General features: G+C 34.8%; 1 protein-coding gene across 1 annotated transcript in view; it reads left to right on the top strand.

Annotated features, from left to right (window-relative positions):
• Positions 1 to 26,405, top strand: part of LOC148950044 (nephrin-like) — a 295,913-nt gene that overhangs the window by 184,143 nt on the left and 85,365 nt on the right. Inside the window, exons 12-13 of the mRNA XM_089092085.1 lie at positions 9,694 to 9,972; positions 17,912 to 18,333. Of these exons, the coding sequence (XP_088948211.1) occupies positions 9,694 to 9,972; positions 17,912 to 18,333 (701 nt within the window). The remainder of the gene's footprint in view (positions 1 to 9,693; positions 9,973 to 17,911; positions 18,334 to 26,405) is intronic.

Raw genomic sequence — 26,405 nt, 5'->3', positions numbered from 1 at the left:
CGAGGTCTTTAAGGGGCAGTCACCCCCTCCCCCGGTCACATTGCAAATTTCTTTCCTGTTCATTTAATCAAGAAAAGCCATATTTTTGAATGCACGTTTAAGAAAGAAGAAAGGCCCAAATTACCCTGGGCTTTAATAAGAATACTGTATAACGTTTATAAGATTAGGTTATCTTGCACCTCGGAGCACATAACATCCATATGCCACTCCCTTCATTTCCCATGATGGAAATGTCATCTTAGGCAAATTAAAGGAAATGTCATTTTTGTCAATTGCACCATTTGAGCCCAAGTGAATCGAAGTAATGCCCATGGAGAAACTGGTCCCCTAAACCTTATTGAGCCTCGCTAGAGACAATTTTCCCCTTCAATCTTATCTTATATTTGCAAAAGCTATGAGGTGGGTCATCCGGGGGAAAATGATCCCCTCGTTGCGACTTTTTTATGTCTCAGAATATCGCCTTTTTGAACTGTTTGTTTATGAGGATGGCTCCAAGAATGATATGAGAATAAATAAAATAAGACAGGATGAAATGAAAAATTTTGATATTTAGGAGAAAAACAATTTTGCTCCTCTAAAAAGGGCTTAACTCAACTGTAAATAAAAGAGAAATGAAACTGAAGCGTTTTATATGTAATATATTAACACGCCTTGAAAACATAGGAATAGTCGCGATTTTCGTTTCTGCCCGATAAAAATTGAAATGATTCTAAACTAATCCCTGAGTCACAAAACAAGAAAACGTATAAAAAAAAATCACAGCCAGTGGAAAAATAAAGAAATATAAAGATAGAAGTCTACCGCACAAAGTAACCATAAATCTTCATAAAAAAATCGAAAAAACTCGAAAATTGACACCCCTTCTTTTTTTTTTACTGAGGCCGGCTGAGCGGATCTTTCGACCGAAATATTTTTGTTTTTCTTCTTTTCCAATTAATTATCTCGTTTTTCTTCATTATCCTTTCATTTTCTTGTTTTTTCATGCTTAGCCATTGTTGTCTCAGAAATCGTTTGCTTTCCACATCATATATTTTTAGCCTTTTTTACGGATTTTAAGGCTTTTTCCAATGTGACTCGTACTTAACGAATTTTTTTTTGACAGTAAATCTTGATTTTTCACATTATAGCATGTTCTTTTGCAAAACCTCCTGGTCTTTGATGGAAATTAGGGTAAACACAACCCCCTATCTCCTCCTGTGTGCAGATATAGTCTGCTATTTACTACGTGAATTAATGATCTTAATAACGTTTTAAAGTACCTGCTACAGCTTCTTGTCGTGCCTGGGGTCAAAAAAGGTAGTTTTTTAAAAAAAGGTCAAAAAAGATAAATTTGTTGCCTTTTTTATGGATTTTATGCCTTTTTCCAATGTGACTCGTACGTAACGAAATACATTTTTTGTACAGTAAATATTGATTTTTCACATTTTAGCATATTCTTTTTGCAAAACCTGGTTTTTAATGGAAATAAGGATGAACCCCCCTATTTCCTCCTGTGTGCAAATATAATCTGCTACTAACTACGGGAATTAATGCTCTTAATAACGTTTTAAAGTACCTGCTACTACTTCTTATTATATCTGGGTTAAAAAAAAGGTAAATTATTTTTTAAGAAAAGGTAAAAAAGGTGAAATTTTCGTTTTTTTTTTACGTTTTTTTTTGCTTTTTCCAATATGACTAGTATTCAATGAAAATATTTTTTTTTTGGGGAAGTAAGTCTGGATTTTTTTTTTTTTTTTTGCAATTCATCCTGGTCTTTAATGGAAATTAGGGTGAAAACCAACCCCCTTTTCCTCCAGTTTGCTAATATAATCTACTACTAACTACGGGAATTAATGGTCTTAATAACGTTTTAAAGCACCTGCTACTGTTTCTTATCATGTCTAAGGGAGATTGCATTACTACTCTTATTCATTCGTTCAATAGAAGAAGTTAAAAGGAAAGCCATAAAAAGCGAAAGTTTCGTGACTTTTCTGCTCATCAGATCATTTACAGAACTTAATTTCAAGCTTTCGAGTCAGCACTTTCTTTTATTTACTTGAAAAACTCCCGTAAAAGTTGAAAATAAATTAAAGTCTCGAAGTTTTTAGAAATGCTAGAACTCATTACCTAACTTTTTGGCTCTTTTTAGAGACCTGATACTTGAACTTGAGTGCATCCTAGTTTAATTTTCTTTGCATGTCGCTCCTCTTTTCTTCAACTTTTAAAGTACCGTACCAAGGACATCAAAATAAAAACATTTTTTGCTCCCTAGACCTGTCTTAGTTCTATTCATGCCTGGAAAACCCGATTTTCCAAAATTTATTAGGTTGTTTCAACATTATGAAGTTTTTAGGGCAATGTCTCGTTTTCGTCAGTGTTGCCACGTCGAACCGTGGAAATAAATGAACAAAACTAATAAGAAAGTTTTACAATGTTTTATTTTTCCAAAAAAATTCAAAAAATTACGTTCTGTTTATTCTCAAAGATAACTACATCTTCAAAAAAAAACTAAACCTTCCAAAGATGGTTGGCCCCATATATTTTTACATTTTTTTTAGCCTATCTTTACCCACGACTCTTTTAAGTTTGATTTTTTAAGTTTAATTTTTTTAAGCTGTTACTAATCTGCACAACTCCTAATTTTTAAGATATAGCCTATATGGTTGGTTAAGTTTTCGCTTGACTAATTCAAACAATAAAATTTAATTTTCAGTGTCATTATTTGTTTAACTACCGTTTCACTTCTTTTTGTGGGGGAGGGGGCAGGAAAATAATAATAATTTTTATTTGCCCTCTATCGATACATTAAAAATGTACTAGAAGAGTACAAACAAAGAGAGAAAAGAAACACAAAATAATTAACGAATGTCTAACGAGAAAAAAAAAAGACAAACAAGTGGAAACTTAAATCAACTGATGGAACTTAAATCAACATTAAAATACTGGACGTAATGGTCTACCCATTCATATATCATAACGGCTAAACAGAAAGTCGAATAAATTCCTAGATCGGTCATCAAAAGGTAAATAAATCGGATGCTTCACAGAATAAATCTCATGGCTTGCAAAATATACATTAAAAAACAACGAGATGAGACATTAGAGGCTTTTTTTTGATATTAATCACTAGTAATGTTACGGTGACATTGACAACTCGGCAATCTTGGGGTATACTTCTGCTTACAATATGCATACACATACATACATACATACATACACACATACACACATATACATACATTAATATACATACATACATATACATACATACATACACATACATACACCCATATACGTGCATACATACATACATATACATACACACATACACATACATACATATATACCCACACATACACATTTGTTACTCTTTTTCGCTTTATTAAAACAATAATGCACTAGAGGAGTAATAAAGAGAAAAGAACAAAACACGAAAAATCATCAGCTGTACAGCAAAGTGACAACCACCACTGACGAGAAAAACAACCAAAACATAAAAGACTGCTCAGACCGGGGACTAAATTCTATTCCACCGTATATAGAAGATGGTTAAGCGGAAAATCTGATATTTTCTTGCAACAGTTTTAAAATCGGGCCGATAATTCTTGCAACTTCTTAGATATATCAAAGACATGGTATTTTTTTTTACAAATGTATGAGTTATGGAGCCATAGAGGAATACCAATAAAGAATTTAGCAAACCGGTAAAATTGAACCCTAATTTGTTTCTTTTCTGTTGACGAAAAAAGTTCCTAAAATGGAGTTAGAAAAAACACGTGTGGTGCAAACACGGAGTTCTAGAGCTTTCCCAATGTATACTTGTCAAATTGCCTTTTAACTTTTGCTAGCAAACCACATGATTTGCAGAGATTCTCTTTCAACTCACTAATAAACATAGTGCGTGTCGCTCTTATCGATGAATCAAAATCAGCACCTAAATACTTAGTGAATCAGACTTAGGAAAAGTGATCGAGCCTTCTTTAGGGGATTCTGAATGTGTCTTTTCATTCTGGTTTACTATCATAAACTCAGTTTTTGACGGTTCAATAGCAAGGCCAATATTAGACAAACTAGCCTGAAGAGCCTCAAAAGCCCTTTCCATTGATGACAGGTTATCAGCAAGAAGAAGTATGTCATATGCATATGACAGGTGACTAATAGGGATATGACCATCGATAATATAGGGTGGGATGTTTCTCGTCGCAGTTCTAAGTGCATTATTGAATATTAATGGACTTGAAACTGAGCCCTGCTTTACCCCTCGCTGTACAGGAATGGGACATGTCAAACCGTTACTAGAACGGACCCGGACTATTGAATTCTGGTACCAATTCCAAAGGCACTCGAAAGGCACAATGTATATAAAAGTGTGACGAATGATTTCTGCCGAAAATAACCCTATAGATATTTGTACGGTTCTATCGATATTCGTATGTTCATTTACCTAGAAGTGACTTACGGTATTATCCAGGGCGTTGAGTCAAAATTTAAAATTTTGAGTTTTTTTGTAATGCTATTTTTGTATGTTTTTAATGTTACCGTAGTATTGCTAACAGTTACAAATAAATCAGTTGAACTATAACTTTTATAAAGTTCTTGCAGGGGCTTCTCAACAACTCGGTCGAAAATGTTTTTATATGTTTTAAGTTTTAGTTGTGTTGACTTCGTATAATCATATTAAGAGCAGATACGTACACAGGGATATTTTTAGAAGGGGGGAGGCAGCAATAGTTGTTTTGATAATTTAAATTAAAATTCTCCTGAAGCTTGGGAAATTTAGTTTGTTTTTTTTTTGGGGGGGGGGGGCGAGGTCCTTCCTCGAGCGGTCGTCCCTGATTAAGAGATACTGCGTTGAAACGAAATCTAACCCGAAATCGCAAGTATAAAAAGCTTGAGCAAATTGTACACTCTTACAGCTACCCTAAATAGTTATGGAGCTGTTCATAAGGAAAACTGGAGATATCAAGTCTAGAAATCATATTCTAGAGCTGATAAAAAACCCCAGTATTGAGAAATGAGTCATTTAGAAGGCCATATCAAAGACCTCGAATGGGCTTAAGCCTTAAGAACTCTACATTTTGAGAGTTTGTTTGCGTTCTATATATATATATATATATATATATATATATATATATATATATATATATATATATATATATATATATATATATATATATATATATATATATATATATATATATATATATATATATATATATATATATATATATATATATATATATATATATATATATATATAATATATATATATAAATATATATATATATATATATATAATATATAATATATAATAATATATAAATAATATATATTTTAAACTTCAAACAAAAAATCTTTACCTTGCCACAAAAGGTCCTCTTTCTCTTTAATAAACTAGTACATTACTACCCCTGAAAACGGCCATAGAAGCAGACAGAGCGATAAAAATGCCATAAATATTGTCTTTCATGCAAGAGCAATCGAAAAAGCAACCATTTTACCTAATGACTACCTTTGCAGAAGTTAATGGCCAGTATTTTATTTCAAGTCTTTTGTTATATACTCCTTCTATTGGAATTGATCCAAAATAATGCGTTCCTTATTGTAAGTAAATATTACGCTCTGTCGGTTCACATTGAATAGTTCCCCCCTTTTCTCTGCTGTAAGTATGAGAAAGACAATTAAAAAGTCTCGTGTAAAGGCTTATGTATTCCTTATCCGTGTTAATGAGTTTATTTGAGCGCTAACTCATTAGAACAAGTATCCTGGAAATATGATGACTATCTTTTTCTGGAGGATGTGTTCTCGCTGTATAGGCTGATTAACAGCCGATTAGGAGAATAATTAATAACAGTTAAGTCCGGGTCTCTTGGGGCTAAAGTACCAGAACATAGAAATAAAAACCTGTTTCGCCCCTGGGACCCACCTTAGGTCTATTTATTTCCTGTATGCTGTCATTTTCTAAGATTCGTCAGTGTTGCCACGTTGAACTGTGAAAATAAATAAGTAAAGATTGGTTAAATTTAGCAACATGTTTCGTCCCTAAAATGCGAAAATTAACAATCTGTAAAGTCCCAAGGAAAACTACACCTTCAAAAAATAAACTATACAATCTTAAGCTTTTTGGTGCTGTATGTTTTTAGCATATTTTTTGGCGATTTTTCTCCCATATTTTTTTTTCGCTTTTGCGCCAGCTACTACCAAAATTTGCACAATTGTAATTTTTTTTTTCATTAAACCTTGATAAAGGTCTTTCAAGAATAAATAACAATTATAAATAGATGAATAACATCACATAAATAAATAAAATCAATAAATAAATAAGAAATAAATAAATGACACAACTTACATTTAATGAAAAATACCTTTTTCATTAAAGATGGAATTCTGGGTTTTTACTTTTCTTTAAGATATTATTAGATTAATCGATTTATTTATTAGATATTTTAAGATATGATAAGACAGATTGTACGGTTGCACTTAGCCACTTCCACTGTATGTAAATAATATACAGTAGAATCACCACTCAGTAATATTTGGCTACTACAGTCTTGGTGCGTATAAAAGCTCCTCCCATATTCTCGTCCATCAACAATTCATTGTATATTACCTGGAACACGTATTTTGGCAGAAAATTTCTCAAAATGCCTTTGAAATCAACTCGAGACTTTGAAACCTACTTGTAATTTCTTAAAAAACATCTAATAATAATATTACAGTACTAATTACCGATTCTTATATATGTATTGGAATAAGTTAATTTAAAATTAGATTCTTTAAAATTTAGTGTTACAAAGGTGAAGCCAAGTTTCGCGTTCAAGAGAAATCTGACTTGTCTAACCGTAAAAAAATCTAATGTCGCTTATGTTTTAACGTTCTCCAGAGCACTTGTATCTCGGTCCGGCTTTGTATAATGGTTGAGGTAGGGAATGATTCTACTGTATATATCTTTCTACTGTGACCATTCCGTAAAATCAGGTTTAGGTTTCATTGTTCTTGGTACTTCAATCTTTCACTTGTTCCTGTTTCCAAATTTATATTTGCGTCATGAGTGCTAAAAAGAAAACAAAAATGCTGTGCCAGGCTTTTTTCTGGGAAGGGAGGGAACTGGGGAGAAAAACGAGTCCCCTCCCCCAGTCATTGGTCATCTAACCTTTATAAATTTCAAAGAACCATGGAGAAAAACGTCTTAGTGCCAAAACGGGATATACGTGGGGAGGGGGGGGTTGGGTCCGTGTCCTAGGAAAAACTTGCAGTATTTACATTGTCCTATACTTTTGATTTTACATTTAACTGGCTTAGTTTTAGCACTTTTTTTTAAGTATTGTTAACCCGACCTGAAATACTCCACAAAGAAGTGTGTACGCGGCTGATGTCAATACATCTGAAAGTCTTCCTTCTAATCCTAACTTTATTAAAAATATTAATGGCTAGAATTCAACTTTTTAAGAATAGCACCTGTCGCTGTTATTTTAGTTTTCTATAATTAATTCACAAATTTATCCGAAAGTATTTCCTAATTGTGATTCTCAAATTAAAAAAAGTCTATTTTTGACTCATAGAGATCTAATTTTCTTAACACCAGAAGAAAATCTTGGAGTAAATAAATAGAAATGATGAACCGAAATTAGAAGGAATTGAATCGTGGAAGGAAGGACTGATTAGTTGGGGGATTGCTTGTCCCAGCTTTCCCTAGATGAAATTATGAAAAAGATTGTTTCTTAGGGATGATTAATGGTTTTATAACTCGATTAAAAATATAACTGTTAAGGTACCGGTAATGTAAGGTACCGGACGGTCCCTGAAATGTAAGGTATAAATTTTGCTCAAACAAAAAAGAAAAAGGAAACAGAAAAGGATTGTTAAAAGAACAAGAATCATAAGAGTATGATGCGCTCAGAAATCTCAGATGGGGGAGGGGTTAACTATAAGTTAGCCTGAGTAAGGGGAGAAACAAGAGTTGGGTGGCTCCTGCTGTTTATTAATTTATTTTGTTAAAAAAAAACAAAAAAAAAAAAAAAAAAATCTTGGTTAAGTTTTACATTAAATTCCAGGTGTAAATATTTCTAAAAAAAAAAATAAAAGTAATTTTTGAATAAGCAAAATCGTAACAGTGCACGCGCTCAGAAATCCCAGATGGGGGAGGGGGTTAACTATAAGTTAACCTGAGTCAGAGGAGGGACAAGGGTTGGGTGACTCCTTCTGTTAAAAAAATTATTTTAGTAAAAAAAAGAAAAAAAAATCTTTGTTAAGTTTTAAATGAAATGCAAGGGTGGAAATTTTGCTCAAACAAAAAAGAAAAAAGAAACAGAAAAGGGTTGTTAGAAGAAGAAGAATCGTAAGAGTTGATGCGCTCAGAAATCTCAGATGGGGGGGGGGTAACTATAAAATAATCTAAGTCAGAGGAGGGACAAGAGTTGGGTGACTCCTGCTGTGATAAAATTTATTTTATTAATAGAAAAAAATCTTGGTTAAATTTTTACCAAAAATGTAAGGTATAAACTTAACTTAAACAAAAAAGAGCAAAAACACAAAATACTATTAAAAGAAGAAGAATCAAAAGAGTGAATGCGCTCAGAAATCCTAAATGTGGGAGGAGGAGGGGAGGAGTTGAATATAAGTTAGTCTGAATCAGGAAAGGGGTAAAAGTTGAGCGGGTCCTGCTTTTATCAAATTTATTTTAGGAATAAAAATAAGCGAAGGCAGAACAAAAAAACTGAACTTATAATTTTTTTTGTGTTCTAAAAAACACAAAAACCCACACTGTTCTAAAAAATTACGTTTTAGCCACTGTGCTTAATTTCGATTTAACTATTTTATTTATTTAGAACGCCGCACATGTGACGTTTTTTTTGTAATAAATCTCTTATTTCCAATTATAATTTGGCTAATGACCCAAAACCCCATAGGTCCATCCTGGCTATGCTCGTACACTTTTTTGTAGCGATCTTTGAGCCGTTCAGAGGCCAAATTCGAAGTAGTTAAAAGAAGCAATGGAGACGAGATGTTGTTGACAGCCACAATTACAAAATGTAGTTCTTGAGGATGATGGATAGTTTTGATAAAATTCAAATATTAGAGGGCTATATACAAAATGTAGGAGAAATCACAATATTTCAAGGGGTAGGTGTGTGAGTCCAAATGTCTCATTTTCTTATATACTTGCCTAATTGTTTGTCATTTAAAGATGAATTTGGTTTTTATTTTAATGCCCAAATGATGGGTGAAATAATTTAACATTTTTGGTGGTTTCTCATTGGGTTCAAACACGGGATAAATTACAATATAATATATTTTATCTGTTGTTTATATAATTCTTATATGTAACGAGACCAAAAAAAGACGTTTTTTTGCACTTTTAGATACGTGGTTTTTAAAGTCTATTTAACAGTTGTAGTATGTTCTTTATTATCAGATTTTGTTTCTGAGACTAATGACCTACCCTTCTATTTGAAAAACCTGGGGTATTCCAGGGGTAGCAAAGACAAATTGATATTATCAGAGGAACATAACTAGGCCGGTATTGTTTGTCAAAATAACGTTTGCAAAGTTTTAGTCACTGGCTTGTCATTTAACATTTTCTTACTAAAATAAAAACTGTTGTTTTTCTCTTCTTTATCTTTGATTTATTGTATTTTGCTGATAGCAGAAATGGACTCAGTCCATTTTTGTCCTTAAATGCCAGAGTTATGATTCAATATTTTAATTCCACAGATGCACCGTTTATATCTTCAATACAGCCGGTTGTAACAGTGGGAGAGGGAAGGGACGCGTTTTTGGAGTGTCAAGCCACTGGTAACCCTCTTTCTTCGTCAACCGTTGCCTGGAGGAGAGAAGGTTTTGACATGACGCGAGTTGACATTGCAGCGGATGCAGGACGAGCTTATATGACCATTAAAAATGCCAGGCGTGAGGATATTGGAGCCTTTGAATGTGTTGCTAATAATGGCATTGGCGGGGAAGTGGTGGCTTTGTCAAATCTTGTCGTTAAGTGTAAGTTCAATTTTATATGTTATGAAACCTTACACAGTTTAGCTTTGATTTTTTTTTTTGTATAAATTCTCACAGAAAATGGTAAGTTTGCCAATGGAAAACGACCAAGCGACGTCGCTAAGCGAATTCTGTCCACCATGTCTCATTGACTACGAAGTCTCCTTAGAAATTTTCGTCTGAAAAAGAGTCAGTGCATGAAATGCTACTACTACTACTACTAACAACTCACTGCAGTACCGAATCGCCTGAGGCCAACACAGCTACGCACGCTCCTCCTGCATCCCAATCTATTCAAAGCCTCCCTGTTTACACCCTCCTAGGAAGTCCCTATTATCTTTAAATATTTCTTTATGATATCCTCCCACCCCAGACGAGGTAGCCATAGACGTTTGGCCGAAAAAGGCAATCTTCGGCAATCTGTCATCCTTCATCCGCAGAACGTGCCCTAGTGATCTAAACCTTTCTTTCATTATATCCCTATAAAGCGGGATTGAACCACATTTTTCGTACAGCTTACTGTTTGAAATACGATCAGTCAGTCAGGTAACCAAAACAATTTGTAGGCAAATGTTCTGGAAAACATGTGGCAAATCCTCCTCCGTCTTTCGGAGTGCCCACACCTCAGACCGACCCGTACTTGACCACTAGCATCACTGTAGCTTCCATTATCTCCTCGGCATGAGCAGGAAGTTTTTATTTTCATTTTAAACTTAGTTTAACCAGCTGAAGAAAAGAATTTTAAACCTTGACCTGGAACAAAAGTGGACCGAATATTTGGTAGCACGAAGGCATTTTATAATCGGACGGTGTAAAATTTTCAAGTCCTTGTTTCTCTTTTTTTATATTCTCGTTCCCTCATTATTTCTCTTGCTTTGTTCCCTTTTTTGTGAATTCAGTAAATTATTTCTGCTGCCTATTTTTATACGGAAGATTTCGATCTGAAACTATAAAAAATAAACACATAAGAAAGCTAAATCCTTTTTTTATCAGCTAAAAGGTTGATACCAGATTTTGATTTTAAAAAGTTTCTTGGAAATGCTGCTTGAATTATGAAAATTGGAAAGAGAACTGTCAATCCCTCAGCATAATTCTATCCCATTTGGAACAGTCCTTAGAAACTTACCGTTTGGAGGAAAAATTCTAGAAGCAAGTGAATTAGACTGAATTTTCTTCTTTTCCATTAATTTTAAGGAACTGAATGGAAATAAAGTTCTTTGATACTTGAATTTTCCCCTTTTTCTTCAGAAAAGTCACCAGGGATTTAAACAATTGTCACCTAAAATGTGACCTTGATTGCCTTTGGAATGCGGAGAAAATTTCACCATGAAGTATGCCATAATTTTCTTTAGATGAGAATGAAGGAGATCGTAATCTCCAGACGAATTCCTCTTAAATCAAATGTATTTCTAAATTTTTTCCCTGTCCTTTTTTTTTACTTTTCCAGTTGAAAGACCGTATTAGCCTAAATAAAATTTTATGTTTTAATATATAAATTGAAAATTTTATGGTGCGAGGGATGTCAAATTCTTGTCCTCTAACGTTCGAGTCGATTTTCTGGAAGATCGGGTTTTTTAATTTATTTCACGCTAATCGCGGTTGGGGTCCTGAATTTAGTCGGATTTTACAGTTTAAATAAAAGTGAATCTTTAAATTTTTAAATTATAACTTTGATTATGAATCACTTATTTTTTTACTTATTTCGTTTAGGTATTCTGAATACTTTTTAATGCGTATAAACTGATTTAGAAATTAAGAAATTAAAAAAGAGGAAAGAAAGAACCAAAATAAGCAAAAAAAGCATATCAACATGGAAAAGAAGAGAGTTGGTGAGAAGGGAAAAAAATTTGCTATCTTTCGCTAAGTCCAGGAATTGTTGAATGATGGAGAATAAGTAAACTTGGAACAAATATTAACGCTGCTAGAAATAAATTGCATTTTTAATCTTTGGTTTGTTAATTATTTTTTTTTATCCATGAAATTAATTTTTCCATTTTTACAAACTTTTCCCCTTGGTTTCTTTTCCTACTTTAGATTCCAACCCATTAAAAGTTTTGGTAAACTAAATTCTAATTCAGAAGCCCATCTGAAGCTGTCAGGTAATTTAAGCTAAAGCTACATATTTTAGTTCTTGACTAGCATCATAAGTTTCCTCCCTTAGGGTCAAAGAGATATTGTGTTAAATGACCCAAGAAATTGAAAAATGGACCACGTCATAGCTGCCATCATGGTCATAAATATCGTGGGTCCTAGTCATTGACCTTTTCTAAACTACATAAAATACACTGATCCTATGTGTACTCATAAAAAGAAAAGAACATTTTTTTTCTAATTTACGGCCCAAATTTGTAAATACGGCCCACCACCATATTTGTCTTTTGACTCCGTCATATGGATCGGTAGCTCTTTTGAGATCTCGTGCTATATCCCTTTTTTGATTTGTCGTTGTTCTAAAAAGAAACTATCAGAATGTAATTTGCAATAGTCCGTTTATAAGGTATAGTCCGTTGCTACCATCAGAAGTTTCTTCCCTTAGCGTCGAAGAGATTCTGTGTGAAATGACCTGACAAATTAAAAATAGACCGTTCCAAAGCTAACATCATGTGCCTAAATATTTTTTGTCCCGCTCGTTTAATGTTTCTAAATTACTTTGAAGAGCATCGAAACTTTCTAATACGGCCTTTCTAAATCGAAACATGCCCTGCGTGGCGATAAGGAAAAACGTATGAAAATGGAAATTATTTGGAAAATTCACAGCCAGTGAAAACAAGTAAAGAAAGAAAACCAAAGTAAGAATAAATTAAAAGAAAAAAAAATTAAAAGTAGAAATGTAATTATTTCAGCCAAGCATAGTTACAAAATTCGTTTTTGTTCTCTGTGAAGAACCGCTTTCCAATTGTATTCTCTGCATATAACTTCCCGGATTTACGGTATCGATTGGTCACTTCTTTGAATCTCTTGATATATCCCTTTTGATTTAATTTTGTTCGAAATACCATCTTTACTATCATTCTTAATTTTTAGTAGTTTTTACGTTTTACAGCAAAAAACGTTATTTTTAGCAAATATTTGGGACTTGTTTTTGCTGAATTTTCATTTTGTTTTTTTTTGTAAGGAGATGATGATTTGGAATCAATAGCCAGGAGAGTCTTTTTTTATGAATTAATAAAAAAACAAGTTTTTTTACTTTGAGGATCGACATTAAAAATTAAAACGAATAGAAATTAATCAGTATATGAAAGGGGACTGTCCCCCCCTCAACGCCTCGTTCTTGATGATGATCTTGATCTTGATGAAACTTATATATTTGAAGACAGCATTAAAATCTGATTCTTTTCATGTATCTATTGGTAACAAAATTCCGTGTTTTAGAGTTTCGGTTACTATTGAGCCGGGTCGGTTCTTACTTATAGTTCCTTATCCAGAACTGTTTGATCAGAACCGGATTTAAGGAAATCTCCCCGCCTAATATAACGCTCTATGTTATTCATTTTTTTTCACACTATGGTGGCACAGAGGATTGATGCTATGGTTGGCTAAATGGGACCCAGGGATAGATCCCTCCTGCGGCAAGGTTGGGCAACATGGTTGCTACTTATCCTTGTAGAAAATATCCAACAACTGAAACGTCGATTCAACGCCCTATTCGCCAGCGACGGCTATGGCGGATCTTTATTTGTTTATTCAAAAATAAAATAAAAGCAATTTGGTTGTGATAATTAAAATCGGGACATATGCCAATTTGGTTGAAAATGAGTTATGCATGTGTTATGGGTAAACTAAACACGAGGAATCGAATGGTGCAGTGAGCATTGTACTATCTTGTACTGTTACGAAGAAAAAATGAGGCATAATCCTTTAAGTGGCGTATGTCTTCTTTTTTTATCAGGTCTTGTTGCAATTCAGAATGACAGAATGGGATTATGTTACGGAGCTATAATATGGGTACCTGTTATTTGTCTCGCTTTTCTTTCAGCAAAAAAGGAGACGTACGTCATAAAGTGGAATAATTTTGAATTCGCTCGGAATACTAGAATTTAATTAATAACCGAAAAGAGAATAGAATGCTGGTTTAGAGTATGTTCCCTTTATCCCCATCCTTCAGAGCGACCATTCCCGACAAACTTTTTTCCGTTCTTTGGCTCTCCTGAAAAGTTTCAAAAATGGCATATGTCGCATTTTTAATTGTCACAGCCGGATTCCTTTGAATCCCGCCAAATCCCTGGATATGTCTTCTTTGATTAATCGAACAGAAAACGAAATGCAATAATTGCTATCATTTTCAGGTTTTCGGAATCGATTAATTCGAATTGATTCGAATCGATTGATTCGAATCGTGATTCGTGAATCGTCAAAAAGTTCGATGTTGCTAGGTTCTATCTTGATATTTGACAATCGTTTTTTTAAGACTATTGCTCTAATTCTAATTTTGGTTTAAAAACTATTTCGTTTTTTTCGTTTTTTATTTCGTTTTTTTCTTAACTATTTCGTTTTTTTTAATCAATTTTTAAGGAATCTTTAAAAAACATTGATTTGTGAATGATTAAGAAATCAATGTGTTTTAGTGTTATATTTAAACTGTATTTTGCATTTTACAAAATTTAATTTTGTATTTTAAATTGTATTTTATCAAATTGTATTAAACTGTATTTTGTATTTAAACTTAAATTGTAATTTTAATTGTAAATTGTAATTATATTTTAAATTGTATATTGAATATGATCGCTTAACATTACATAAAATAATCGACAAAAAGAACACTTTGACTTTTAGCTTCTTGATGATCTGAAATGGAAACTGACCTTGCTGAGGGATGTTAACTTAATGATCAGTGGGTGCCATAGTTAATGCTTTATATACAAGTTCCATGGGTCGATTGATCACCCATAGTTGCACTTTTTAGCCCAAAGTCTGTTGAAAAATGAAGACACGAATAATAGATTTAATATTATATTAATCTCGATTTTTCGAATTCTTAGAAATCTTTCATTGAAAGAAGGCGGATTTAGAAAGTTAAAATGGATGTGATGTTCATGCTGGGTCACGATTACTTGAATTAATCTTAACAAAAATTAAAAGACAATAATGTTTTATTTTGAAAAACGAAGCTTTAATTATCTTCTATCGTAAGCTTTTATTTTGATTTTGCTGACTTTTGGCTTGTTTCAATAATTGGTTTTAGGCCACCTAAACCACAATGCAGAAAAAAGCACAGATGTGGCGAAGTTTTATTGTCATAGCTTCACTTTTAAGTAGTTTACCCACGATCGTTGCATAACACACTTCTAATCTTCTTTGGCTGAAAAAAACCTGTTATTAGAGAATTATTATTATTGTTACCGTTATTACCGTTATAACCGTTACCGTTATTACTGTTATATGTATTATTATCGTTATAACAGAAAGTCACACACAAATAAAAGTTCTTAGCCCATTATATCAGAAAGATTAGCCCATTTATAGTCTAAATTACTCTTGTCTACTTTAATGTAACAATGAGCCCCAGGAAAGTAAGCTGGAATCAAACAGTTCGTGGTAACGAACTGTAAGTAAGGTGCGACCCGGCTCAATGGTAACCGAAAGTCTTAAAAACGGAATTTTGATGTCAATAGATATATAAAAAGAATCAGATTTTAATTTTGATTTCAAATATATAAAGTTTCATCAAGTTTGATCCTACCCATCAAAAGTTACGCGCCTGAGAAAATTCGGATTATTTTCGAAAAAAGGGGAAAAGACCCCTAAGAGTTATAGAACCTTAATGAAAATCACACCATCATATTCAGCGTATCAGAGAACCCTACTGTAGAGGTTTCAAGCTCCTATCTACAAAAATGCGGAATTTTCTATTTTTTGCCAGAAAAAAGATCACGGATGCGTGTTTATTTATTTATTTTTTTTTTTTCTCTCCCAGGGGTAATCGTATTGACCCAGTGGTCATAGAATATCGTAGGAGGTCTCATTGGAACGGAAATTAAAAGTTTTAGTGCCTTTTTTAAGTAACCAAAAAAATGGAGGGCAACTAGGTCCCCTCCCACGCTCATTTTTTTCTCAAAGTCACCCGATCAAAATTTTGAGATATCCATTTTGTTCAACATCGTCGAAAATCTAATAAATATGTCTTTTAAGATGACTTAATCCCCCACAGTTCCCAGGGGAAGAGCTGCAAGTTATGAACTTTGCCCATTGCTTACTTGTATTGGTTATTGTGAAGTATACAGACATTTTCAGGAAGGATTTTTTTCTGGTGGGAGGGGGGCTGGAGGAGGGGGTTATTCAGGAGAATCTTTCCGTGGAGGATGTTTCTTTGGGGTAAGGGACATTTTTATGAAGGGGGCGCCGGATTTCCAAGCATTATTTAAAAACCGATCAGAAATGAAATTAAAAAAAACAAGTTTTTTCAACTGAAAGTAAGAAGCAACATTAGAACTTAAAACAAGGAGGAATCATTATATGTGTAAAGAGGTTCGCCCCCAAATCAGTAGCTCGCTTTTTAATCTACAGTTTTTTTAGCACTTTCATAAGACCTATTTATTCTAATTAAATGGTCTTATTGATTAGGAGGTTTATTAATTAAACAAGATTTTAACTTTTGACGTAAAGAACGTGGTATTGCCTAAGAGGAGAACCCCCTCATATACGTAATAACATATACGTAATAAAAAAAAACAATAAAAAAACAAGCGATACGGCTCAATAGTAATCGAAACTTTTAAAACGGAATTTTGATGTCAATAAATTTATCAAAAGAATGGGCTTTTAATGCTGATTCTAAATATATATATTTTATTAATTTTAGTATTACTCATCAAAGGCTACGAGCCTGAGAAAATTTACCTGATTTTTTAAAGAGGGGGGAAACATCCCCTACAAGTGAAATAATTTTAATTGAAATCACATCGTCAGATTCAGCGTATCAGAAAACCCTATTACATAGGTTTCAAGCTCATATCTACAAAAATCTGCAACTTTGTATTTTTTGCCAGAAGAAAAATATACGAATATAGAAGTTCGTTACGTAAGTGATTTTGTAAATTGCGTCAGAACCAAACTTAAAGAGAGCCATTTAGCAAAAGAAAGGTAGCATTTTTATGCAAATTTTGTTCATTCATTCAATGACGGTGAGCCAAAATAAAAGCTATATTAACTAAAAAATGATCAGAAATTAAATAAAAAAAACACGCTTTTCGAACTGAAAGTAAGGAGCGACATTAAAACTTAAAACGAACAGAAATTATTCCGTATATGAAAGGGCCTGTCCCCTCCTCAACGCCTCGCTCTTTACGCTAAAGTTTGACTTTCTCAAAACCCTATTTTTGTTAAACAATAAAAAACTTTAGCATAAAGTGCGCGGCGTTGAGGAGGGGACAGTCCCTTTCATATAGGGAATAATTTCTGTTCGTTTTAAGTTTTGATGTCGCTCCTTACTTTCAGTTTAAAAAACTTGTTTTTTTTTTTATTTAATCGCTTTCAAGAAAGAGGGGAGCAACTTGAAACTGCTACGCAAGTAACGAAACAACTCAAGCAGCTACGACAATTTAGGGGAGCTGTTTGGAAAATCGTAAAGTTTTCAAATTTCGTGGGGTACTCGGATCAGAGGCTCTGTGCACGTACCCAAATAAAAAAATAGTTTACTCACCTATAATTACATGGTAAAAATTGTGCTTTAATTTCTTTGGTCTGTCTCTGTGACGTTTTGTCGTATGCCAATTATTTTATTCCTTAATATCTTGAGAGACAAATAACTCCGCCTTTCCAAAACCTTATTGGGTCCTGCAAGGAGCTTTGAGCCAGTAAATAGAATAAAAAGCTAAATTCAACCTGATTGGTTACGCTGAGTGAAATTGTAAGTCAGTTAGATGGCAAACGTTTTCGTCAAAATTTTTCTTTTTACAAATCAACCGTATCTCTGTGACATACCTGATGAGATCAATTTTTTCAGATCGTCCTGTAATGAGTGATGATCCCCAACACCGAAAAGCAGCTGCAAATGAAGGTGAAACAGCCACTCTTACTTGCCGCGCTTATGGCGCCCCAAACGTCACTTTCACTTGGACAAGGGACGGAGCGACAATCACCTCCAACGACCGTATATCAATCGATAACACTCAAGTTGATCTGATCACATGGGAAACCACGCTCCAGATATCCGGAATTCGATCACGTGACCACGGATCTTATGACTGTATCGCAAGAAATGAACTTGGATTTAATAGGACAGTGCTAGTTTTGAGTGGGACGAGTAGACCCGACCCCCCAGTTTCCCTGGTAGTGCTAAATACGACCCATGAATCGGTGGTGCTTACTTGGAAGCCTGGGTTTGATGGAGGATTGCAGCAATCTTATAGAATACGATATAGACAGGTAAGGTGTAGTGATACTTGTAGATTGAAACACGTTTCGGCGGAAATATTTATTTTGAAACAATTCTTACTTCATAGAATGTAGAATAATTATAGTTAACACATTTTGACTGTTATTCCAGTATAATTTACCCCCCCCCCCCTTCCCTACCAAATAGTCCCCACTTGGAAGCCTGAATTTGATGGAGGTTTAGAGCAATCTTACAGAATACGATACAGACAGGTAAGGTGTTGTAATACTTGTAGACGGATACACTTTCAATTGATCTGAAAAAAAAAGCTTTGTAAATACAACAAATTGAAGCAAAGCAAATTATATCACAAACATGCTAATAAACACTGGTGTGTTTTCTAATTTTATTTGAGGAAATTAAAGAAAAGATGGAAAATATGCGAATCCGAATTGAATAAAATAGATGACGTTATTTTATTTCTAAGCGCATAAAAAGCTTGAAGTACGCCTCCTCTCCTGTTTGAATAATATTTTAATAACATTTATATTTTATAATATTTTAACTTATTTGTAGTATTTTTATAATATTTCATATTTTAAATAGACAGTGCTGCCCCTAAAAAAATAAAATGAAAATTACTGGTTTAAGAAAAGAAAATTATTTGTATGCTTCAGAAAACGAATAAGTTTCCACACACACCATGACACTAAAACCAGAAAAGGTCCCAAACTATATAGGTTTCCATAAGTTTTCAGTAAATTTGGGACATTATCGACTGAAGACGACGATCTCTAAAAGTGCATTGAATTTGCTTCGCGCTAAAGTTTTTTTAGAACTTTTAAAAAAGCTTATTAAACGTCCCTTTTGTTTCAGGAGTCATTCTAAAATAATTGGAATAAAAAGTATAACTTTAGCGTCAAAAGCGAGGTATTGAGGAGGGTTCAACCCTCCTCATATACGTTGTAATTTCTGTTCGTTTTAAATTTTAATGTTGCTCCTTACTTTTAGTTAAAGGAAATGTTTTTTATTTAATAATAAAAATTGCAACATCGTTAAGGATCTGTAAATTAGCTATGTTTACATTGAAGCAAACATGTTTCACCCAGCTGTCCATAAGCGTTTCACCTAACACGTGGCTGAATAATTATTTGTTGTTATTAATTACAGCTTACATCCGGGAAAGTTAGCGCTAGCTGGATAAGTTGGTTGGGACGCTCGAACACACCGAGGGGGTGTTAAAAAAGCATCCTCAAGGGGAATGTTATCTGGAGAAGCGAGATGGTTCTGATAATTTTTTGTTCCTCAGAAATCAACCTGTTCTTTCACAGTTATATCAGTATCCAGTAGTCTTTGAACTAAACCCTAATATTTAGCTTTTGACGAATTAGCTTTTGATAAATTCAGAATTCTAATTTCTGGCCCAAGAGAAATTAAGCCTAAGTTATTTCCTAATTAGCTCTGCTAATTTGTATAGGGAAAATGAACATGTATAAATAGGCGATAGCATCAGATCATGCATTTTTATTTCTAAATGTATCACTTGTGAATATTACAATGAGAAATGGCTTGCCTCGACGTTTCAGGTATCGTTCCACTTGTGACTCATCAGCATTTGTACGCAACAACTTTTTTTGTGGGGAGGGGAGAGGGAATAGAAAGACAACTGTTATTTATTGTTGAAATTTGGAGAAATTTAGGATTTTGTTGACGCGGTAGGGTGGGGGGGGGCTCGCCCCGAGATCCTCCCCCGGGGTACGTACCCAAATAGAAGTGAAGTGAAAATGCAATAAAGTGATTAGTCCTTCAGTTTACTTGATCACCCAAGGATACTAAATGACTTCACCGACTAGGCAAAGCAGTTTCACAACTAAAACTTCATTCTTTTCGTGGTTTGAAAACTTGAAAAAGGAAAAAAGGTCATTTTATGTTCTGTTAGTTTCCTTAATTATTTAATTAAACTCGTTTATTCGTTATTATTTAATGTTTTTTAACTTTTAAAGATTGGAAAGTAGATACCTTGACATTTTGATATGTAGTTAATGACATACTTGGTCTATGCATTACTTGTGGATGGTATTCTTAAAGATTTTGTTCTTCTAAAATTACATCGACTTTAATTCCCAGGCCTCAATTTGTATCCCAATTTTAACCTATAAATTAATGCCTTAAAAAAGTCAATGCCCATGTAACGTCAATTTTCTGCGTGTATCCCTCTATATGCCGCGATAGGCTTTAACGCGATTAATCCCATTCAAAAAAAATTGCTCGCATACTCTTTAACTAATTCACTTTTCTCCAATATACATATTATGGGAACGCAGGGATAGTTACTTTATATAAATATATATAAATTTACAATATAATGTCTTATAAATTTAATGAATTTATAAATATAATATAATGAATATTTTATATTATATAATAATATAATAAATATAATGAATTTATATAAATAATTACGTTTTATAAGATCCCTCAATATATTTAAATCCGACCATTTTATATTTAACATATTACAACCGTTTTAGGTTGATCTAGTTCTCAACTAACGGTATTTTACAGGCATTTTTGTGAAACTCTGAAAACGCCTTGCTATACAATGACCCCAGGCACGTATGCAGGAATTTGTTTCGGGGGGGGGGGCAATTTGTTTCGGGGGGGGGCCAAATCCTTCAAACCTATTATTCTGTGAGAAAAATCAGAAAATTATGGGAAAATGAAAAAAATCGTGAGATTTCGTGGGGGGGGCGGAGCCCCCCCCCCCGGCGTAAGTCCCTGAATGACCCAAATTACATGCTATTGATATTATGCCAGTAACTTTAACTATCCCTGTAACTTACGCAGGGTAGTTACCCCAACACCTAATAATAGCAAATAATGAAATGCCCGATGAGAGGGTACTCAACATCCCTGCTAACTATCATTAATGAAGAATCATTAATGAGTGTATTAGTGAGGAATCTGACAAAGCAATGAATAATATTTTTAAGGGCAGTAAACAAAAATGTTCCAGGAAGAAATAGCAGTTCTTTTCTGAAATGTAGTATTGCTTGATGCAATTTAAGTCCGGTTTTCCGTCTTTTAAAAACATAATATAAGATAATAAAATATGGTATTAAAGAAACATAATATAAATAGCCTAAATAGTGAACAAAAATAATAATAAAAAATAAATATAACGAAATATGCTATATAATGTGTGCATAATTGTAAAATCTTGGTAGAAGTTTGTTTTAGCTTTCTAAGTATATTCTTATCAATTTTGCTTTTTATCTTTTATTTGACTTTGATTTCGTCTTATTCTGTTGCTACAAGATGTCAAGTCACAAGATGTCACAGTAAAAAAACAACAGCAATAATTGTTCACTGGTTTTGACATCTGTCTATCAACAAAAGAAACTATTGTCAAAGAAAGACATTTCTCTTGTGACGATATTTTGTTCTTCTATAATCATTATTTTGAATTTATATAGAATACAACTACATCCATGATAGAGAATGTATACCTCCTTATATAGATTAGCAAAAAAAAAAACATAATCACTTTTATGTACAGCCTTGAGGTAGCATGGTCCAATTACCTTCTCGGGTTGGACTTTCCTTTTTTCCTTTTTCCTTTTTAAATCCACCAGGCGAGTTTTCCTATTAAAAGCTTAGAATATAATATTCAATATATTCTCTTTTTCTCTAATATTCTTGTTACGTTACTTGGCAATGTCCCAAGTTTCAGGTGTTTTACGTTTGTAAATTTGAATGTTTCCAAGCAACGAGGCTAAGATGAAAAAGTTCTGAAGTTTTAAAGCTGAAAGTAACAAGTTACTGGAGCTACGGTAAATCAGGGGAAAGTTTTTTAGAAAACTTCCGAAGAGGTTATAATTTTGTCACCGTCAGCAGGCTCATAATTTAAATGTCACAAGGTAACGATGACACCAGATTTCAGACAAAAATACTTAATTTTTTTTATTTGTTTATTTAAGGCATTACGTAGCTTTGTGTTAAAAAAAAAATATTGGGAGGAGGGCATAGATAGAGACTATTTTTTGGTGTTTGGAAAGAATTAGGGCTGCACACTGAAACTTACTTTGGGAGATGGGGTAAAATTATTCAATCACTAAAGGAGTATAACGTGCCAAGAGACGTCTTTTTGCATTACGTTGACATTCTGCGGAACGGAATGCAGTGTTATCCCCTTTTAGATATTATGAGCATTTCTGGGGGTAAATTTCTTCTTATTTTTCATTTTAGGCCCAGGCAATAACAAGTAATTAATGATAGTTGAATTCAGGAATACACCCTCAAACTGCAATATGAATTTTAAGGGCTATTTTTTCTCTCTCAACGGGACAGTGACTCAAATTCAATTAAATGCTTAATTATTTAATTGAGATAATTTGATTTGAATTTATTTATTTTTATTTCATACGGAGCTTAATTGTATTGATGAATTGTTTTGTTCATACGGATCAAATCATAATTATATTAAATTTAAAGGATTTGTCAAATCTAGATGGCATTACTTTACAATCGATAACAAGCATTAAATTTTGAAAATGAGATCATCTTTAGTTAATGATCTTCAATTTTCATCTTCAAGAATTAAGAGCGAGTTTACTAATGAATGAAAAAGGGCCAGTCTTTTGCAAAAGATGGACAGCGGCCAGGAAATTAATCTTTTTTCCTTTTTTACAGATATTCCTCTAAATTTTCTTGCGAATGCTTTTAGTGTTACCATGTGTGTTGAACTATCGTCACAATTTTTTTGTGTAATTTTTCCCAATGGACCTAAAGTAGTCCATTTCAGGAAAGCTTTCTATTTCAAAAGCTATCTATATATATGAAAAAGTACCATTTCAACTTATTAGCTTTGATGTCATAGTAGTTTCAACTGGATCTTGTAAAGGGCTAAGTTCTGTCGCTTCTTAGTTCTTCACTTCTCCTTAGATCCTAGGGACTGGGTACTTCCACATTTCCCCCTTTCCTTCTTTCTTAATTTTAATCTTCCTTTGACTTGAGAAAGCAAAACTGTCTATTGGAGGATATACTTCTTAAACTTCCTACACCTCAAATTAAATAGGAAACAAGATTCACAGAATGGGATTTAGCTAAATTATAGTTGAGGTGGCTTCCAGGTAATGCTTATGTTGCTTTAAAAGTTTAACATCTAGAAATTTTATAAATATTAGTCACCCATAAAAAAGTTCTTAGCTTCTCAAGGGGTGGGGGGGGGGATAGGGTTGCTCAGATTGATGGGAGAGACTCTGCCCCTTCCCCAAAAAATTGAAAAATAATGTCTTAGAAAAATATTTTTTTTTTGTTTAAAGTACATTGTTGCAGTCAATGAAAATTGGAACCGGAACATTTTTTTTTATTTTTTATTATTAAATCTCAGTGACATCTTGTACTTCATGGGAAAACAAGATCGTAATGGTTGGTTTTAATGCTACCGTATGAATAGTAAGCTGATATGAGTAGAACCCTATCATGAGGTCCGACGAGGACAATACCCCTTCGAATCCCTATCCGGACACTTTTTTTAAAAACTACCACGAGTACACCATATATGGGCATAGCCCCCCTCGGGAGAAAGATTACGTAATGGGGTCAATGACCTCTTTTTCCAAGATCGATTTAGATGCCATAATAACTCCGATCAGAACACCATATATGGGCATAGAACCACGTGGTTTATGGACTTTGTCAGTGAGAATTTGAAAAACAGGAATTTTGTCACATTTATGGATGGTTTTATGGATTTTGTCAGTGAGAATGAAAAAACAGGAAGTTTGTCACATTTATGTCTGATTTCATGGATGGTTATGTGTGTTGATTATTTGATGTTTTTATGGATTATTGAGTCTAATGGGGGCAGGTCAATGACACTTCCTTCTGGTTGTTGTTATTCGAGCCAGATGTTGTTGTTATTCGAAGCAAAGTTAATGACATTTCCTTCCTGTTCGAGGCAGATGTTATGATCCGGAAATAGTATCTGTTATTGTTATTCGAGCCAGATGTTATGAGGTTCCGAGAAACAGTTAATGACATTTCCTTCCTGTTCGAGGCAGATGTTATGATCCGGAAATAGTATTTGTTATTGTTATTCGAGCCAGATGTTATGAGGGTCCCGGAAACAGTTAATTAATGTCTGACAGATGACGTCAAGTTAATTAATGTCCTTGCATTTCCAAAGAGAATTGTCACCGAGAAACAGTTAGATCACACATGATGTCATGATTGATTGATTTGCACAAAAGGGGAATTAATTTGTTGTTCTATAGAGAATTGATTCACGAAAGGGAAATTAATTTGTTGTTTCTAACAAGAGAATCGTTTCCGAGCAGACGTATTGATCTTAGCGCGCGAAAAGGTTTCCAAATAATTTGAAATGCATTGGCACAGAGATGCCAAACAAAAGGAACATGCCGAAATTCCGTTTAGGGTTAATTTTGGCGAAACCGTTTTAGCTATTTTATGGAACTATTTCGGCGAAACAGCTAGAGACATTTTAAAAGGTGATTTTTGAAGAGATTTTGGAGGAGGTTTTGAGTGTGGTCGTTATAATACACAAGTTGTATTTTAACTGTGTTGTGAGGTCCTCTACCCCAACCCCAAAGGCTTCTCCAACCCCCCCCCAAACCACCACGAAACCCCCCGGGCTCCAAGGTCCCCCCCGACCCCCAAAGGCCATCCCCGGGTCCCCCAAAGGCCCATCGAGCTCCCGAAGGACCAACGGGATCCCAAAGGCCCTCCACCGGTCCCCCAATGTCCCCCCGGCCCGCAACGGCCCTCCCGGTGCCCCGAAGGAAGCCCCCCCCGGGCCTCAAAGGCCCCCCAAGCTCGCAAAGGGCCACCGGAGCCACCAAAGGCCCACCCAGACCCCCAAAGGCCATCCCCGGGTCCCTCAAAGGCCCATCGAGCTCCCGAAGGACCAAGGGGTTCACACAGGCCCTCCCCTGGTCCACAAATGTCCCCCCAGACCACAACTGCCCTCCCTGGGCCCCGAATGAAGCCCCCCCGGGCCGCAACCGCCCTCCCCCCGCTCACACGGCCCCCCGAGCCCCCCACCGCCCCCCCCCCCCCACCAACGCAAGCCCCGGGGCCGACCAAGGCCCATCGAGCTCCCGAAGGACCAACGGAATCCCAAAGGCCCTCCACCGGTCCCCAAATGTCCCCCAAGCCCTCAACTGCCCTCCCTGTGCCCCAAAGGCCCTCCCAGTGCCCCAAAGGCCCTCCACCCGCCCCCCCAAGGCCCTTCACCGGTCCCCAAATGTGCCCCAGGCCCCCAACTGCCCCCCGGACCTCCAAAGTCCCACAGGGCTCCCAAAAGACCACCGGGCTCCCAAGGGCCCTCCCCGGTCCACAAAGGTCCCCCGGGCTCCCAAAAGACCACTCAATCCTCAAGGGCCTCCGGATCCCCAAACGCCCTCCCTGGGCCCCAAAGGTCCTCCCCGGTCACCATACATGCACACACAAACTTACACACACACAAAAAAATACACACACACACAAAAACTCACACACACACACTAAAACTTACACACACACATGAAAACTTACACACACACTCCAAAACTTACACACACAAAAACTTACATGCACACAAAAACTTACATGCACACAAAAACTAACACACACAAACACACACACAAAACTTACACACCAAAACACACGAAAACAAACACACACACGACAAAAAATACAACCAAAAACAAAATTACACACACACACACACACACACACAAACAAACACACAGGAAAAAACAAAAAAACACACACACACGAACAAAAACAATCACACACACACACACACACACAAATAACACACACACACACACACGAAACCAAACACACACACGACCAAAATTACAAGCACAAAAAATTACACACACACACACACACACACAAAAACTTACACATGCACACGAAAACTTACATGCACACAAAAACTTACATTCACACAAAAACTTACACACACACACACACACACACACACAAACTTACACACACAAACACACAAAAACTCACACACACACACCAAAACATCAAAAAAAACAAACACTTACACACACACACACAAAAACTTACACATGAACACAAAAAAACTCACACACACACGCAAAAA

This window comes from Artemia sp. Qi Xiang Cuo, chromosome 7 (genome assembly GCF_049724085.1).
Source record: "Artemia sp. Qi Xiang Cuo chromosome 7, ASM4972408v1, whole genome shotgun sequence".
NCBI lineage: Eukaryota > Metazoa > Arthropoda > Branchiopoda > Anostraca > Artemiidae > Artemia > Artemia sp. Qi Xiang Cuo.
The sequence above is the reverse complement of the archived record's forward strand: the minus strand, read 5'-3'. Positions and strand labels throughout refer to the sequence as shown.